This window comes from Dendrobates tinctorius, unplaced genomic scaffold (genome assembly GCF_039654945.1).
Source record: "Dendrobates tinctorius isolate UK_male_01 unplaced genomic scaffold, ASM3965494v1 ptg000011l, whole genome shotgun sequence".
Lineage (NCBI taxonomy): Eukaryota > Metazoa > Chordata > Amphibia > Anura > Dendrobatidae > Dendrobates > Dendrobates tinctorius.
In genome coordinates, this window is record NW_027361679.1 from 54,397,564 (window position 1) to 54,417,232 (window position 19,669).

Here is a 19,669-nt window from a genome sequence, read left to right on the forward strand (position 1 = left end):
GCTATTTTTCGTGACATAATTCTCTGTTTAAAGGTCAAATAAACTAAACATTTGAAAAGTGCAAAAAATTTGAAGTCTGTGCCAAATTCCCATTTTTTCCATAAATAAACTCAAGTTATATAGAAAACATTTTACCACTGTCATGAAGTACAACATTTCACGAAAAAATAGTCTCAATCACCAGAATCTGTTGAAGCGTTCCAGAGATATAACCACATATTGACAATGGTCAGAATTGTAAAATTTGGATTAGTCATTTAGGTCAAAAGGGGTTAAACAGATTTTTTTTTTTTTGCACATGTCACTTGACTATTTACATACGGGAAGGATACAGCATCCAACTTCAAAGACATTATTTGTGCCGATGATCATCGCTTTTGGCTCAACATTCTCCGAGTCAGGTGCAATGTTTTCTGGAAAACTAGAAAAGTAAAGTAATTCATAAAAGAGTTTTAAATTAAACCTTTTTTATTTTTTCTTATTCGTCGATTTTTTTTATTGGTTCTGACGATCCAGAATTCTCTAAAGGATGTTCTTACATTGATTTTTTCCCTGTTAAATAAGTAGGAGATGGTCTACATATATACACACTTTTGTCTAGATTGTTTGGTCTACATGTGGAAAAACTTATAAAATAAGAATATTTTAAGTGGCTTTTTCATAGTAAATATAATAGGCCGTTAATCTAATATATAAAGCGTAAGTGTGTGTGTGTGCGTATGTATATATATATGTCCGGGATTGGCATCCGCATCGTCGCAGCTACAGCCACAAAATTTGGCACAGTCACACATCTGGACCCCGAGAGCGTCATAGGCTATGCTGTGAGGCAAAATTTTAACCCCGCACGTTCCAATTCACCAAACAATTTTGCCCCTATCTACATAATGGGGAAAAAGTGTGTGTATCAAGCCCCGCCCCTCATTATGTCATAATGGTTGCCATGGCAATGCTGATGTAATCATCGGTTGCAAGCCCCGCCGCTCATTATGATGTCATAATGGCTGACTATGGGATGGAGGATGTGTGATGAGTATATGGGCACTGGACTATGGGATGGCGAATATGTATGATGGATATATGGGCATGGGACTATGGGATAGAGGATGTGTGATGGGTATATGGGCACTCGACTATGGGATGGAGGATGTGTGATGGGTATATGGGCACGGGACTATGGGATGGTGGATAATTATAATTTGCTATAACTAACCACAGTTGGTTACTATGCCCGGGCAACGCCGGGCTCTTCAGCTAGTTTAACTATAAAATGCTATTTAATATGTGAGGACACAAGACAACAAGAAGAAGCCGGAAGGCGAAACTCAGACGACCATTGGACTTCACTGGTTGTTTTAATAAAGTATCCGGTAAGTAAAAAGTGACTTCAGCGTGCCCGAATAATTTGTTCGAATTCCCGCTCCAGCATGTCTCGCAGCTGTTCTGACAGCTGCAAGACATGCAGCGGTGATAACTCGAATATATTTTCTAAGCATGCCGAAGTGACTCTGTTAACACCCGAGCATGCTCAGATAACACCTAATTGAGCACGCTCTCATTGTTTTTTTTTTTTTTAAATATACAAAAGATATTACAAAGGGGAACAAAAACTGTATATGCGATTACATAAAAAAGGGCAAAAAAAAAAATAAATAAATAAAAAAAGAAGAAAGTTGCTACACTGGATGTCACGGAAATAAAGCGGATCTTAGCGGAGGGGAGTGCTTTGATTTGAAAATGATGCAGCCCTACAAACTATCTCCTAGCACTGAGCAATGATTAATTCAGAATCTGCTTTTATCAGCAAAGAGTCACACCCACATGCAATCACTTGCTGACCTTAGTTGCAAGCATGGAAATAGAGTGCGGTACCATAAATTGTAGGACCAATCTTAATGCTATCTGCCCCCCTGGAGGTCCCAAGCAGGAGATATTAATGCCATATTTCCCTTCATGATTTTCGATTTTAATATAGGAAACATGGCATATCCAAATTTGATCATGTAGCCGATGTTGATTCGGGGCTGATGCGCAGACCGCACAGAGATGTAAGTAAATGCGTAATGTTCGCCACAACGGGAAAAGTATGTCTCACATAACTATAGTGAAAAATGAGGATGAAAGAACTCATGGAGATCAACATCCAACACTGCGGAGACACCATCACATGTTTCTCAACGCAGTGATTCTAGGGCAATTCCCCCACCTTATGGGAAATAAGTAAATATAAGCAAACCACAAGCCGCGGAGACACCATCACGTTTCTCAACGCAAGCAATGACTAGCCAGGGCTTTCCCCGGGAGGGAACAACCACGGGAAGGGCAGTCTCCAATGAAGGAAACCACCCATGCCAAAACATGGTATCCATCCACAGACAGCTGTTTCGGGGTATTGCCCCTCATCAGTGTGGAGTAGGAAACTGGCCAGTAGGAGCAATGCCTAGTAGAAGACTGTGAAAAATGAGGATGAATGAACTCATGGAGATCAACATCCAACACTGCGGAGACACCATCACATGTTTCTCAAAGCAGTGATTCTAGGGCAATGCCCCCACACTTATGGGAAATATGTAAATATATGCAAACCACAAGCCGCAGAGACACCATCACATGTTTCTCAACGCAATGACTAGCCAGGTCTTTCCCCAGGAGGGAACAACCACGGGAAGGGCAGTCTCCAATGAAGGAAACCACCTATGCCAAAACATGGTATCCATCCACAGACAGCTGTGGTTGTTCCCTCCCGGGGAAAGACCTGGCTAGTCATTACTTGCGTTGAGAAACATATGATGGTGTCTCCGCAGCTTGTGGTTCACATAACTATAGGACCTACGCCTCTCACAAAAACCCCAATATGAATAACTGGAACCTGGTTCCTTCCAGTCTTCATATAATGCTTTGAACATAGGAAGACTTCTCCACAGACAAGAAAAGTCTCAAAGCACAGCCCCTCGAACAGACTGTGTCCCATCTCCATCAGATAACACACTTCAACTACCTGTCCACTGTGGGAGGTCATAGAACAAAAAGGGGTCCAGGCTCTTTTTTCACCATTTACAATTTACATGTAAGCCATGCTTCAACCCTAAATATGAGGGTGACATGTCCCCTCTCAAGAGATAGTTTAGACTGTCATAATGTAATGGTAAGTGATACAGGGTACCTGCTCCTACATTATGGTGCCCTAAAATTACATAGCAAAAGCCTGCTGACAGATTACCCTTTAACTAATTTCAAAAAGAATGAATAGAAACATTTAAATTAAATCAATATTTGCTGTGACCACAGTCTGCTTTCAAAACAAGTATCAATTCTTCTAGATACACTTACACACGGTTTTTGAAGGAACTCGAGAGGGAGGTTGTTACAAACATCTTGAAGAACTAACCACAGACCATCTGTGGATATAGACTTGTGCAAACTCTTCTCTTTATTCCCAGGGAGATACAATTAAGTTGAGGCCAGGGCTATGCGGTGAAGTTTCCACAAACAGTGATGGTTTTAGGAGCCATGTCATCTGCTGGTGCAGGTCCACTGTGTTTTATCAAGACCAAAGTCAGTGCAGCCGTCTACCAGGACATTTTAGAGCACTTCATGCTTCCCTCTGCTGACAAGCATTTTGGAGATGGAAATTTCATTCTCCAGCAGGACTTGGCACATGTCAACACTGCCAAAAGTACCAATACCTGGTTTAAAAACAACAGTATCACTGTGCTTGATTGACCAGCAAACTCACCTGACCCTTAACCCCATAGAAAGTCTATGGGGTAATGTAAAGAGGAAGATGAGAGACACCAGACCCAATAATGCAGACGCACTGAAGGCTGCTATCAAAGCAACCTGGGCTTCCATAACACCTCAGCAGTGACACAGGCTGATCGCCTCCATGCCACGCTGCATTGATGCAGTAATTGATGCCAAAGGAGCCCCGACCAAGTATTGAGTGCATTTACTGAACACACATTTCAGTAGGCCAACATTTCGGATTTTAAAATCATTTTTCAAACTGGCATTATAAAGTATTCTAATTTCCTGAGGTAATGACTTTTGGGTTTTCATTGGCTGTAAGCCATAATCATCAACATTAACAGAAATAAACTCTTGAAATAGATCACTTTGTTTGTAATGACCATATAATATATAAGGTTCACTTTTTATATTGAAGAATTGAAATAAATTAACTTTTTGATGATATACAGATTTTGTGAGAAGCACCTGTAAAGCCAACGTCATTAAGAACTATCTTCAGCATACAGAAGAGGGAATCCTGGAAGAGATTATATGGTTCCCAAAGAGTTCTGATCTCAACATCGAGTGTGGAGGATTACATGAAGAGACAGAAGAATCTGTACAAGCCTATATCCACAGATCTGTGGGTATTTCTGTAGTTTGGAAAAACCTCTATGTGGAGCTCATTCAAAAACTGCGTGCAAAAACTGGTTACAGGAATAAGGAGTTTTAGATTTTTCTTTTGTATTTTGCTAACGCTTTATTATTAAACATGGTAGCCTACTGGTGACATACAACACTGCATTCCTCCATACCAACACAGTGGAACACGCAGGGGGCATCTTTTGGAGGTATTGTTCAGGAATTTCTCCATTCAGTGTGAATGCCTCCTTACAGTGGTAGAGATAAAACTCAGCCAAATGGCAATCTAAAGTAAAGTACAATGTATCTGACCGTGTTTAAAATAAGATTTGCAACCTCAGTCTGTAGGCTGCGCCTTTGTATTGTAAAACAAAATCACTAACTGAAATTGATGCAGGAAAGATATGTATCTTTGTACTGTGTTAGCCATTAGATAGAAAATTATTCAGAATTCAGAGTCCTTAGTGGTTCATACCTTTTAATGGCTAACTCAAAAGATGGTAACACATTGCAAGCTTTCGAGACTACTCAGTCTCTTCATCAGGCATAGACTAATACAAAATCTGAAGGATCACATATTTAAGCACAACACAGCACAGGAAAAATGCAATAGATAAGACAAGTGATGTGAAGCAGAACTATCATTATGGGGAAGTGATAGACAGTTATGGCCATAAATATTAAACCAGTTCATAGATAAGGAGTAAAAGTTTTATTGTCCTCTGATTGGGGTCTCGTTCTGTGTTGTGATGCCTCCACAAGGTCTTAGGAGCAAATTCCTTAATTGATATAAAAAGACATAACTCCATTCATTTCAGCATTGAGTGTGTCAAAGGTAGTCATGAGTTTGTACTCACAGACTTGTCTGTCTCTCTGAGAAGTGAAGTTATCTTTCAATACCAGTAATTTCATGTCCATGGTGCTGTGATCAGGCATACAAAACATTTTTGTATCTCTGGCGTCCTCGAATATTATGTTCGTGTCCCCACGGTTGCATTTCTTGCAACTGTTTGAAAGCCCTAATAAATGCAGGGTTTCCTAACAAACAGGCAATCCCTCCACGTGTTGTTGCTGTCAAACAGTCGCGGAAACTCGAACATAGTATTCGAGCATGCTGAAGATACTCTTAGCACTCGAGCGTGCTCAGATGACACCTTATCCGAGCACGCTCGCTCATCACTACTGAATACATCACCTGTTCCTTATAAAAGCCTGCTCCTCAATCAAGTTGCCTTCGCCTATAATGATGGGGCCCGCTTCAGCATAAATACGAGCTTTGGGGTGGACAACTGTCCTCGGGCCTGGAAAAAAAGAATAATCAAATAGGTCCTGTAATATTCAGTATATACGAAATCTGCAATGCATATAACACTGTGCAATAATGTTTATAGTCACTCACGTAAATTGGCTCAAGAGAAAAAAACTTTATATGGCAACGAGGACCCCACACACGTATCACAAGATGTGGCTTCCTCAGGGGTCATCACATACATAATTCTGACTCATGCATGACCTGTTACCCATTTTTAACACAGGCCTCACCATGACACAATATCTTTACCACAGTGATCATGTGACTAGTTACTGGACCACCTGGACACAGAGGATGGAAGGGATCAAAGGTTTGTTTTTAGGTCATAACCACAGAGAGAAAAGGTCTGCACACCAATTAGTAATATATTAAAACCAAGGCTTCTTAACTTATTCAAAATCAGTCGATTCTTCCTTTTGGCAATTTTGTTTTTCCTCCTCTTTCTTTCAAGAGCTATAACTTATTAATGAACATATTTCCTTATTTTTTGGATTTACTAATGGACATACCTGTATGTTTGAGGACTTTTTTCCTCATGTGGAAGGAATATATATAACATTCTAATCACTTTTCAGAACGTTTTTTTGAGGAAGTGTGTCAACCGAAAAACACCAATGCTGGCTTTTCCATTTTTTTTTCAGCGCTTGAAATAATTTAATATTTTGATAGGTCAAACATTTATGGACACGACAATATTTTCTTTTTTCTGAATGGTGAAGAGAGGGTTACATTTAAACTTCTATATTTTTTATTTTGTTTTAGCCTACTTAGGGCACTTGAACAAATCGATTGTTTGATTGTTCATACTACTGTAGTATTGCGGCGTATCGTAGGAATTATGTTCTCCCATGAAGACCAGCTCAAGGTTGCGCTTCACAGGTCTACGATGGTAGCAACGGGGGGGCTTTCATCAGGCAGGCCTCCTCCAGCTGCCATAGTGACCAATTGGCTCTCTGCAACAGCGTTGCACAGAAGGGGCGATCGGAGCTGGCCATTTAAATGTTGAGGTCATTGATTGACAGCAGAAATTCAAATTGTTAAACAGAGACTCGAGCTAGATTCGGTCACTGCTGTTAGAAGCAGATGCTGGTCGGATAACAGTCAGCATCTGCCTGGTAGAGAGCCCCCTTATGTGACCTGTGACAAAAATTTACGTCTAAAGGGTTAAAATTTACTTTATTTCTCAATTTAGGATGCAATGACGTTGGAGAAATTTAAATAAAGTGATTGCAAAGGTGAATAGTCTAAAGAGGGGGTCGTCTGAAATATACCGTTTCACCCAAAGCATTGCAGCTGTAGACTATAACAAGCTCGCCTATACTCCAGTCCAGAGGCCCAGCGCTGCTTCTCTGCTGCTGCTTTGGTCTTTATTGACAGGCTGCAGTGGTGACAGCATCACTGCAGAGCTCAGTGATTGGCGCTGTAGTCGTGACGTCACCACTGCAGGCTATCAAAGATAGGAGTAGCAGCAGAGAAGCAGCGCTGGACCCCGGGAGTGGAGGATCGGCGAGCTTGGTATTTTCTACAGCTTTAACCTTGTGAGGGAAAAAAAAATCCGGCACAATTAAACTCCATGAATCAATGATTTTTACCATCACACCTAACTGCAAGCACTCACTGTCCAATATACGTAGCAGCCAAGCACACGACACATCGGGGGGTCCCCAGGTACAAGTATAACACGTGGATATACCCACCTATCGTCACATCCCCTTTAATTTCACTTTCTACGCAGACAACTGCTCCTGGTGCGATCTTAACGCTGAAAGGATGAAAACGTACAGATGGTGAAAGGACGGAAGAAAATCAGGACAATGAAGCAACACAAGGCAATGAGTAACCACCGACTGCTGACCGGCACTGATATAACCCACTCACAGCAGGGCCGCGCCGCGGAGCCACGACACGGGCAGCGCACGCGCCGCGGAGCCACGACACGGGCAGCGCACGCGCCGCGGAGCCACGACACGGGCAGCGCACGCGCCGCGGAGCCACGACACGGGCAGCGCACGCGCCGCGGAGCCACGACACGGGCAGCGCACGCGCCGCGGAGCCACGACACGGGCAGCGCACGCGCCGCGGAGCCACGACACGGGCAGCGCACGCGCCGCGGAGCCACGACACGGGCAGCGCACGCACCGCGGAGCCACGACACGGGCAGCGCACGCGCCGCGGAGCCACGACACGGGCAGCGCACACAATACAGCCCCATAGGCTCCTAACGTCACACCCCATGGAGAGAACGCTGGGCTGGCAGGAGGCGCCCCACACAAGGCCTAAGCACAGACTGTGCACACCTGAATAGCAGGGGGGCTGGAGCGGACTGACACCATGGGGTATGGCGGCTGCATTCCCACAGCGGGGTCCTGTCAGGACTCAGCAGTCCCGGTAATGGTCCCTTGGCCATAGGCTGATAATGGCAGAGACCCCACCGACGTGTTCGGGATTAGTCAGTGACTACTTGGATGCATCAGTCATGGTGACGGGAAGGCGCACTGGTCAGTCAGCTTAGTATGACCTGTCACCGCACACAGCCCGGTACCGGGCACGGTCCTATGCTGCACGCCCGGGTGACGCTGTACTGTACCTCTTCTGCAGCTGCGCCTGCTTCAGCAGCTCCGCCATCTTTACAGAGCAAAAGGACGCGCGATGACGCGCACGTCACGGTCACATGACCGGGACTCGGGCGTAGGCTTGCCCAGAGCCGGCTCAGTACGGGATTGGATGCTTTGGAGGAAAGGTGGGACTTGTGCAGACTTCCTGTGTCCGTGCTCACGTGATGCGCTGTGTAGCTGATCTGCAGTGCATGTACTGGTTTGATTTTATTCAATTGGGCTCTCCTAACACTCCGACGTAGGTATACGTCATGGACCACCAAGGACTCAGTCTATACCTGTTCAGACTTGTACTGTCCGCAGACTATGCTACCTCCGTAACTGAGACCCTTCGAGTTGAATTCACACGTCGCTTCTATTTTCAGGTTGGAAAGTGACAGGCAGTTTTTTTTACACCCTCAGCATGTCATTACACCTGAGTAAAGAATGTGGATTTCTCTCCACAGAAAAGAATGCGTGGGTAAAATCCGCAGTAAATGTGCAAGGCTATGTGCACACGTTGCGGATTCCACGCGGAAACGCAGGTAAAGTGACATGCGGTTTTGCCCTGTGGTTTCACACCTCTACTATTAAAGGTGTGAAACCGCCCAAACAATTGACATGCTGCGGTTTGTAAACCGTGTGGAAAAAAACTGCACCGTGAGCACAGCGGATTTGAAACCCATAGGCTTTCATTGTACTGTACCATGTCAGCGGAACTGCTGCGTTTCCGCAGGGCCAACACCGCTGCGGGAATGCAGCAGAATCCGCAACGTGTGCACACAGCCCAACACTGTGGCGTTTGCGTCTCTGCGAGGAAGAAAAACTCCGAAAAGCCTTCATGTGGTGATTTCTGCAGTCCCACCAGGGTTTCTAATCAGGTCCCAGCACATCCCGGCTTTCTGTGCAGATATTCTGTTTCGTGACCGCTGCAGTCAATCATTGCTCAGAATGGGACAGTGTGGGGACCTCATACAGTGTGGGGGACATTAGTTACCCCTTCACCCCCAAGGGTGGTTTGCACATTCATGACCGGGCCAATTTTTACAATTCTGACCACTGTCCCTTTATGAGGTCATAACTCTGGAGCGCTTCCATTGATCCCGGTGATTCTGACATTGTTTTCTCGTGACATATTGTCCTTCATGTTAGTGGTAAAATTTCATTCATATAACTTGCGTTAATTTGTGAAAATTTTTAAAATTTTGCAATTTTCCAACTTTGAATTTTTATGCCCTTAAATCACAGAGATATAGCACACAAAAAACTTAATAAATAACATTTCCCACATGTTATCTTTACATCAGCACAATTTTGGAACCAAAATTTTTTTTAGTTGGGAAGTTATAAGGGTTAAAAGTTAACCAGCGATTTCTCATTTTGACAACACCATTTTATTTTTATGGACCACATCACATTTGAAGCCACTTTGAGGGGTCTATATGATAGAAAATACCCAAAAGTGACACCATTCTAAAAACTGCACCCCTTAAGGTGCTCAAAACCACATTCAAGAAGTTTATTAACCCTTTAGGTGCGTCACAGGAATTTTTTGAATGTTTAAAAAAAATGAACATTTAACTTTTTCACAAAAAAAATTACTTCAGGTCCAATTTTTTTTTATTTTACCAAGGGTAACAGGAGAAATTAGACTGCAAAAGTTATTGTGCAATTTGTCCTGAGTACGCTGATTCCTGATATGTGGGGGGGAACCACTGCGCATGGCAGAGCTCAGAAGGGAAGGAGCGCCGTTTGACTTTTTCAACGCAAAATTGGCTGGAATTGAGATTGGGCTCCATGTCACGTTTGGAGAGCCCCTGATGTGCCTAAACAGTGGAAACCCCCCACAAGTGACCCCATTTTGGAAACTAGACCCCCCCAAGGAACTTATTTAGATGTGTGGTGAGAACTTTGAACCCCCAAGGGCTTCACAGAAGGTTACAATGTACAGCCGTACAATTAAAAAATCATATTTTTTCCACAAAAATGATCTTTTCTCCTCCAGTTTTTCCAAGGGAAACAGGACCCCAAAAGTTATTGTGCAATTTGTCCTGAGTAGGCTGATACCCTATATGTGGGGGTAAACCACTATTTGGACGCATGGCAGACCTCGGAAGGGAAGCAGCGCCATTTGACTTTTTTGGCTGGAATTGAGATCGGACGCCATGTTGCATTTGGAGAGCCCCTGATGTACCAAAACAGTGGAAACCCCCCACAAATGACACCATTTTGGAAACTAGACCCCCCAAGGAACTTATCTAGATGTGTGGTGAGCACTTTGAACCCCCAAGTGCTTCACAGAAGTTTATAACGCCCAAGCGTGAAAATAAAAAAATTATATTTTCCTTTTAATCCCCATTTTTTTAATTTTCCCAAGGGTAACAGGAGAAATTGGACCCCCAAAGTTGTCCAATTTGTACTGAGTACGCTTGTACCCCATATGTAGGGGTAAACCACTGTTTGGGCGCATGGCAGAGCTTGGAAGGGAAGGAGCACCGTTTGACTTTTTCAGTGCAGAATTAGCTGGAATTGAGATCAGACGCCATGTTGCATTTGGAGAGCACCTGATGTGCCCAAACAGTGGAAACCCCCCAATTCTAACTCCAACCCTAACCCCAACACACCCCTAACCCTAAGCCCTAGCCCTAATGGTAAAATGGAAATAAATACATTTTTTTAATTTTATTATTTTTCCCTAACTAAGGGGGTGATGAAGGGGAGTTGATTTACTAGTTATGGCGGTTTTTATGTTTGGCAGCTGACATATGCTAAAAGATGCTTTTTATTGTAAAAATAGTTTTTGCATCACCACATTTTGAGAGCTGTAATTTTTCCATATTTTGGCCCACCGAGTCATGTGAGGTCTTATTTTTTTGCGGGACGAGTTGACGTTTTTATTGGTACCGATTTCGGGCATGTAACATTTTTTTATCGCGTTTTATTCCGATTTTTGGGACGCAGAATAAACAAAAACCAGCATTTCATGAATTTTTTTGGGGGGGTGCGTTTACACCATTCTGCGTGTGCTAAAATTGATAAAGCGGTTTTATTCTTTGGGTCAGTACGATTACAGCGATACCTCATTTGTCGTTTTTTATGTTTTGGTGCTTTTATACAATAAAACCAATTTTATATAAAAATAATTATTTTTGCATCGCTTTATTCTACGAGCTATAACTTTTTATTTTTTCGCTGATGATGCTGTGTGGCAGCTCGTTTTTTGCAGGACAAGATGACGTTTTCAGCGGTACCTTGTTTATTCATATCTGTCTTTTTGATCGCGCGTTATTGCACTTTTTGTTCGGCGGTATGATGATAAAGCATTGTGTTTTGCTTTGTTTTTTTGAAGGGGTTTACTAAAGGGGTTAACTAGTGGGACAGTTTTATAGGGCGAGTCGTTTCGGACGCGGCGATACTAAATATGTGTACTTTCATTGGGTTTTTTTATTTAGAAACAAAAAAGAATTTATTAGGGAATTTTTTTTTTTTTATTTATTTTGGAATTTTTTTAAAATTATTTTTACAAGTTTTTTAAATTTTTTTTTTACTGTATTATATTGTCCCGGAGGGGACATCACTGTCTTGTGTCAGATCGCTTATCTGACAGTTTGGACAGCACTCTGTCAGATCAGCAGTCTGATAGGCGCTGCTGCAGGCTTGCTCCGTGCCTGCTCTCCGCAGGCACGGATGAAGCCGCCTCCCTGCAGGACCCCGAAGGCTCCCGCGGCCATATTGGTTCCAGGGGCCTGCAGGTAGGAGGACCCTCGGAGCGACGCAGCACATCATGTTGCTCCGGGGGTCTCAGGGAAGCGCGCAGGGAGCCCCCTCCCTCCGCGATTCTTCCCTGTGTCCCCGGTACACTGCGATCATGTTTGATCGCAGTGTGCCAGGGGTTAATGTACCGGGGGCGGTCCGTGTTCACCCCTGACACATAGTGTCGGGTGTCAGCTGTGATAATCAGCTGACACCCGGCCTCGATCAGCTCCGCTCCTCCCGTGAGCGCCGCTGATCACGTTGGACATACTATTCCGTCCTTGGGACTTAGTTCCCAGGTCACATGGACAGAATAGTACGTCCAATGTAGGAAAGGGGTTAAATGTTAAGTTGTCATTAAAGAAGCACTATTGCTAGAGCCCCTGATGGTGGGGTTAGACTTGACATAGCAGGTGTAGGCAGGTACGACTGGTATACAGGCAAGTACAGCCAGGTATGACGTATACAGACTGGCATGGCACTTGCAGGCAGATAGGCTGGTATATAGATTGGTATGGCTGGTATACATACCAGTACAGGTGCTGATGTGTACAGCTGATAAGCAGGCAGACAGGTGCTAGCAGTTATGGCTGGAATATAGGAACATGCAGCAGGTACGGAAAGGCAGGTAAAGGGGACCTGTGAACTAGCAAGCGTGCTACAAGGTAGAGTGAATATGTTGCTCAGGCACCTCCCATCAAGGGGATATGTCTTAACCCCTTTACAGCCTTTGACGTATCCATACGTCAAGATCGGCTGGTAGCTACTGACCTTTCATGTATGGATACGTCATATCTTTAATGCAGCACCGCAGTCACGGTGATCACATTCAAATTCCAGTGCCATCTTGAAGCTGAGCACACATAGTCGTCATTCTGGTGGGTGGCTATGCCCCCACCCGCCGCAAATATGGTCACTGTGTTTGTTCAGTTCTGATTGCCTGAAACACTGATGTCTAGCCTATGATCGGTGCTGTAAGAGAGAGAACTGTTGTGAGCGGGTTTGCCTCTGGCTTCTGGTGAGGGTTATGGAGCTGGCTGTGCTGACAGAGGAGTAGTGAGTTCTCTATCTGGACTCCCTCTGTTGGTCACGGGAGGTAATGAAGCTGATCTAAATGGCAGAGACCAGCCACCTGAGGAAGAGGACTGCGATTGGACATCAGGAGTTTCTGATTGGATTTAAGGCAGCCGACTCCCTAGTTTCTTGCTGGTGATTTTTTTCTGACTCTGGTTCCTGGTTTCCAGTTTTGTTCCTGCCTTCCTAAAGATAAGTTTTCTCTGCTATTGTTCATATGAGTTTTTGTCTGGTCTACTTAGTTTTTGTGTTCAGCCAGCCCTGGCTGGGACTGGACTTAATCCCCATTTTGTCTCTGATCAGTTGATCTCTTTTGCTCTGTCTTCAGAATATACCTGAGTGCTGATATAGTGATTTGAAGTCTAGCGACTTCAGGGCCTTTTTCTATCAGACGTGTTGGACATTCTTTTTGGCAGGGTTTTTTGCGTGATTGCAGACAGCAGCTTTTCTTTCCTGTCCTTTCTAGTTAGCGAGGGCCCCATTGTTTGCTCAGCCTATCTTTCTAGCTGTGTCTGTGTTTTCATCTTGTTTCACCGACAATACATGTTGGGGGCTGTCTATTGCTTTGGGGTCTGCTCTGGGGCAGTTTAGATTTTCCCTTTCTTTCTTTAGGCTTATTTAGTTCTCCGGCCGTGACGAGGCGTCTAGGACCACCGTAGGCACGCTCCACGGCTACTGCTAGTTGTTGTGGATAGGATCAGAGGTCTGCAATCCGCTAGTTACCAACCTCTCCGGTTTTCTGGGCTTAGCTTGCTTTTTGTTTTTTCCTCCTCGGTGACTCATTCATAACAGAGCACATTCTTCCTGCTGCTACCTGTCCTGCTGCTGATGAATAAGAAGAAAGAAGAGTTCCTAATCCCTCCCTGATCTTTCCTAATCCACCCCATCCCCACCATTCTGCCTCTGAGCGCTAATCAGTACTTGATCACTCGACTTTTGGCACGCTTTTCATGCATCCTGCTGCCACCAAGTGTTGATCAGTGACCCATATCACTGATCCACACTTGTGCTTGCTGTTTTCTATGACTTTTTTTTTCACTGTTTCTCCCCCCTTTTGCACCACTTCTGTCTGTGCATCCTACAGGTGCCGAGCCGCCAGGGCTGTGGAGTCGGAGTTGGAGTCGTGGAGTCGGTGCTCATTTTGGTGGAGTCGGAGTCGGAGTTGGAGTCGGTATAAAATGGACCGACTCCGACTCCTAAAATATATAATAAATTGGGTACAGTAATTCAATGCAGGATGTGCTGAATATCTTTTCATAGGAGTTTGGGAAAGTTATGAAATGTCCTATAAATGGCTGTTATATTCCTAATCTAAGGCTACATTCACACACAGCGTTTTTCCTGTGTTTTTTGAGGATACGTTTTTCAGCTGCAAAAGCAGATCATCTTTTTAAAAAACTGCATCACCTGAAAGGTTTTTGAGCTCATAGATAATGTTTTCAATAGCAAAAGCAGATTAGAAATCTGCTCTATCTATCCATTTATCCATATCTGTCTATACATATCGTAGCTGTACCAAAAAGAATGAAAACCGGGTAGTACACCAATATATATTCTGTTCGATCTAAATATCTTGATTATTGGATCATAAAAATGATTAAATGTCTGAGGTTCACATTGTACTACAATAAATTTTTCACTTAAATATAAGCAATATGTGTGGGAGTCGGAGTCGTGGAGTTGGAGTCGGAGTCGGTGTAAGGGAAATTGAGGAGTCGGAGTCGCAGGTTTGGCTTACCGACTCCACAGCCCTGCGAGCCGCTGATCAAACGCACACCACTTATTAACACCCATGCTCATTTTTGGCAAGGACTTTTTTTCCTTCCTGTTTATTTTTTGTATCCCCTTTTTGCACCACATCCGTGCATACGTCCTACAGCCGTCGATCGCTGGTCGGTGACGAACATCACTGACTGGCCTCCGGTTGTTTTTTTCTTTGGCGAAAAAAGAATCAAGTAAAAAAATCATTTAAATTAGTTGATTGGATTAGTGTGTCAGTGCATCCTACAGCTGTTGAGCGCTTATCACTGACACATCAATGATCAACCTCCGGTTGTTGGGGTTTTTTGTGAAAAGAGAATAAAAAAATTAATTAGATTAGGGACAGTAAAATATACTGTAGTAATCGTCGTCTACTATAGTACTTCTTACTGAATTGAATTAGTGTCAGCGTGGAAAAAAGAATCATCCATGCGTTAGTGCTACAGCCGTGGGTCGCTGATCACAGACACAAATACATCAGTGATCAACCTCCAGTTGTTGGCTTTTTTGTGTGAAAAAGAACGAAAACTTAATTTAGATTAGAGACAGTAAAGTACACTTAGCAATAAAGAACTTTTGGGAGCTTAGATCCCAGATGGGGAAAAAAATATATATATATATAATATGTGTGTGTGAATAGAGTCATAAATAAATCCTAACCTTGTTTATAACAAAATACAAGAATCCTTTATTTATAGTCACATAAACAAGACATGTTAGTGTAAATTACTTCACACATTATATAATACTTATAAAAACAGGTGGGCAACGATACAACCGTGGTGCAACAATATAGGCATGTCATAGACAGACTAGGACAACCGTAGTATACAAGGTGACAATATAAGTATCCTATATTCTTGGGAGTCCCCAAGCAAAATGACTAGAGGGAAAGATAGTAAATGGACCTACAAGGTCCCTATTACATCAATTACAACACACAGCTAATCCAAGGCCATCTCAAGTATAATGGTAAATAACATATCCTACTTTCGTAACACCATAACAGAACTTGATATGCAGCTAGCGATTACTGTGTTATGCATATATGTACTTGCCTGAGCATCTCTATATATAAAACTGAATGTGTGTGTGTGTATCAACAACCAATCACGAAGCATCATTCATTTCAACAGAGCTGTTCAAAAGAAGCTGAGCTATGATTGGTTGCTATGAGCAACAGTTTTCCTTGCAACCAATCACTAAGCATCTCTCATTTCACGAGAGCTGGTTAAAAGAAGCTGAGCTGTGATTGGTTGCTATGAGCAAGTTTTCCCACTTGACACCTCAGTGGCGTTTACCAATACATTTTTCAAATTACTACTCCTATCTGTTAATAAGGGTCTATCAGGGAGGAATTTGCCAAGGACTGGTTCTGTCTTCAAGATGCACCAATGTTTGTCCAAAATATTTCTAATGGTACCCCACTGATTATTATAAGTAGAAGTAAACCTGATGTTATGAGACCCCTCAGGTCTCCCCCTGAAGCTAGACAGGAGTTAGCCACGGTCGGACGCCTTTGCCCGCTGGTAACCACGTTTAATGCAACGTCTTCTGTAACCCCGCACACAACATATCCAGAAGGTCAGAAGCCTATTTCTTAAAACATACTGTAGTAATCATCGTTTACTATGGTATTTTTTACTGAATTGAGTTGGTGTCCGTGCAGAAAAAAAATAATCATCTGTGCATCCTACAGCCTTCGAGCACTGATACACATCAGTAATCAACCTCCAGTTGTTGGCTTTTTTGTGTCTGAAAAAAATGAAAAGTTAATTTAGATTAGAGACAGTAAAATATACTGAAGTAATAGTCGTCTAATATGGTATTTTTTACTGAATTGCATTAATGTCAGCACAGAAAATAATAATCATCTGTGCATCCTATAGCGATCGATCGCTGATCACTGACGCACATCAGCGATCAACCTTCAGTTGTTGGCTTTTTTTGCGTGAAGAAAATAAAAAATTAATTTATATTAGGGACAGTAAAATATACAGTAGTAATCATCATTTACTACATTATTTTTCACTGAATTGAGTTAGTATCAGCACAGGGAAAAAAAAATCTGTGCATTCTACAGCCGTCGAGCGCTGATCACTGACGCACATCAGTGATCAAGCTACAGTTGTTGCTTTTTTATTTTTATATTTTTCTTTTCTAAATAAAAAAGTTTACACCTCACACACCTAAATAAAATTTCGTACAAACACCACATACGTTAAAAAAAGTCCCGCCCGTCCCACCCCCAGCACTGTACCAGGTACCTCTTCACAGTTGCACAATCTAATCTGTACTGGGGTACAACAAGAACATGGGGGGAGTTGATCTCTCTGATCAAGTACTCCAGCCATACAGTGCCATGGAAAAAGCCAAGGTGTGGTACAAGAAGCTGGCTGTGCACATCGTACAGATGGCAATGCACAACGCTTTTGTACTATCACGATTTGCAGGCCAGACTGGTGCGTCGTACCTTCAGTTCCAGGGGTAGTGATAACGTCCCTCCCTAATCACTGTAGATCAGGAAGGAGTACTTTCAGAACTGAAGGTGTTCATTCCATACCAGACCAACATTTCCCAGTGGAAGTCCCTCAAACCACAAAAAAGCAAGGTTGCAAAATAGGTGCCGAGTGTGTTACAGAAGAGGGAGACGCAAGGGCACCACTTATTAATGCGACACCTGCCCCGACAAACCTGGCATGTGTATAAAAGAATATTTAAAACTACCACACATCCATGGACTACTAAATTCATTTCTGACTTACACAACTTATGTATGCCAACCTGACGTACACTACACAACTTACTTATGCCAACCTGACAAACACTACACAACTCAAATATACCAACCTGATGCACTCTATTCATGTATTGCCAACATGATGCACTTTACTCCCGAATACCAACCTGATGCCCTCAAAACAGCTTACATATGCCAATACATTAAAAATTCACATACCAGGAAACAGTAGATCAGTTAAAAAATGGCGTCACTTGTGGAACTTTTCAGGGGCTCGCCAATGACACCTGCAGACCATTCCATGAAAGTCTGCATTGCAAAACGTTACTCCTTTCCTTCCGAGCCCTGCCATGCCCCTAAACAGTGGTTTTCCTCCACATATGGGGTATCAGCGTGCTTAGGAGAAATTTCACATCAGATTTTGGGGTCCAGTTTCTCCTTTTACCCTAATGATAGTAAAACAAATTAGGGCCAGAAGATCAATTTTGTTGAAAAAATGTAATTTTTTTATTTCCTCAACTGTACGTTATAAGTTTCTGTGAATCACCCCGGGGGTTCAATGTGATCACCGTGTATTTAGATAAATTTCTTGGTGGGGAGAGGGCTAGTTTTCAAAAATGGGGTCACTTGTGGACGTTTCCACAGTTTAAGCACATCAGGTGCTCTCCAAGTGCGACATGGGGTCTGCTTTAGATTCAAGCTAATTTTGCATTCAAAGAGTCAAACGGTGCTCTTTCCCTTTCGAACCCTGTCAAGTACTGGCGGACACGGGTGATGTTCAAGTGGACATGCCTGGTATACAGTCAGGTCGGTGCAGGCGGCACAGCTGATACTCTGGCAAGCAAGCAGGCACAGCTGATACTCTGGCAGTCGGGCGGGCGCGGCTGATATTCTGGCAGGCAGGTGGGCACTGCTGATACTTTGGCAGGCAGGAGCTCGTTAAGACTGGAGGGACAGGAACAGTTTCGGGAGGGACTGGGACACAAGCAAGTACAACTGTTGTGAATTCTCTCTGGCTTCCCTCTGGTGATTACTGAAGATAGTGGAGCTGGTCAGATTGAGAGTTCTCTTTCTGGGCTCCCTCTGGTGGTTACTGGGGGTAGTGGAGCTGATCTGATTGACAGAGGCTTGCCACCTGATAATGAGGAAGTCGATTGGAGATCTGGGGTTTCTGATTGGGATTTAAGACAGCTGACTCCCTCTATCCCTGCTGGTGATTTTCTTCCTGTGCCTCCTGAGGTCTGATGTCTCCTGCTCTTTCCCTGCATGTTCAGCTAAGTGGTTCATTTGCTATTCTGTTTGCATTTGATCTGGTTTTGTTTATCTCTGCTTTGTGCGGGTCAGCTAGCTCCGGCTGGGGCTGTGCTGAATCGCCGCCCATATGTTACTGCATGTGCCAGTTTGTTTTTTTCCCTTTTATATTGGTCTCTTTTTGCTTTGCTTTCAGAATATACCAGAGTGCTGATATAGTGGGGGCGAAGTCGTGCGACTTCAGTGTTTTTGTGTATCAGACGTGTTGGACTTTTTGCAGGGTTTTTTGCGTGATTGCAGACAGTGTCTTTCCTGACCTGTCCTGTTTAGTCAGTGTGGGCCCTATCATTTGCTCAGTCTATTTTTCTGCCTGCGTTTGTGTTTTCATCTTGTCTCACCGACAATATATGTTTGTGGGCTATATATTCCTTTGGGGTCTGCTCCGGGGCAGTTTAGATTTCCCCTTTCTTGTTTTAGGCTTAGTTAGGTCTGCGGCTGTGCCGAGGCATCTAGGATCATCGTAGGTACGCTCCACGGCTACTGCTAGTTGTGTGGACAGGATCAGTGGTCTGCATCTGCTTAGTTACCAACCTCTCTGGTTTTCTGTGGCTTAGCCTGGGCCTGCTATCCTCCTCGGTGACCCATTCATAACATACAACTGGAATAAAGGGTTGGGTAGGACCCAGTTCAGACTAGTAGCATTTTCAGGACGGACTGGGACACAGGCAAATACGACTCAATTACGAAACAGATAAGACCCAGTTCAGACAAGGAGCTACAGGTGCAGAGTCGCAGGTGCGGTATAGATGCAGA

The 19,669-nt window shown here is 43.5% G+C and overlaps 2 protein-coding genes across 4 annotated transcripts in view; one reads left to right on the forward strand and one right to left on the reverse strand.

Moving 5' to 3' along the window:
- DCTN6 (dynactin subunit 6) overlaps nucleotides 1-8,446 on the reverse strand; it is a 41,186-nt gene extending 32,740 nt beyond the window's left edge. The window contains exons 1-4 of one of the 2 annotated variants that reach the window (XM_073542461.1): nucleotides 8,271-8,446; nucleotides 7,381-7,445; nucleotides 5,567-5,672; nucleotides 333-421 (exon numbers count right to left, since the gene is read on the reverse strand). In XM_073542461.1, the coding sequence (XP_073398562.1) occupies nucleotides 333-421; nucleotides 5,567-5,672; nucleotides 7,381-7,445; nucleotides 8,271-8,308 (298 nt within the window). In that variant the 5' untranslated portion in view covers nucleotides 8,309-8,446. Of the gene's footprint in view, nucleotides 1-332; nucleotides 422-5,566; nucleotides 5,673-7,380; nucleotides 7,446-7,980; nucleotides 8,241-8,270 lie in introns of those variants that run through there. The other variant, XM_073542452.1, reaches the window with a different exon arrangement.
- The window catches only part of MBOAT4 (membrane bound ghrelin O-acyltransferase MBOAT4), a 34,454-nt gene continuing 23,203 nt past the window's right edge, over nucleotides 8,419-19,669 (forward strand). The window contains exon 1 of one of the 2 annotated variants that reach the window (XM_073542433.1): nucleotides 8,419-8,536. In XM_073542433.1, the coding sequence (XP_073398534.1) occupies nucleotides 8,463-8,536 (74 nt within the window). In that variant the 5' untranslated portion in view covers nucleotides 8,419-8,462. Of the gene's footprint in view, nucleotides 8,664-19,669 lie in introns of both variants that reach the window. The other variant, XM_073542440.1, reaches the window with a different exon arrangement.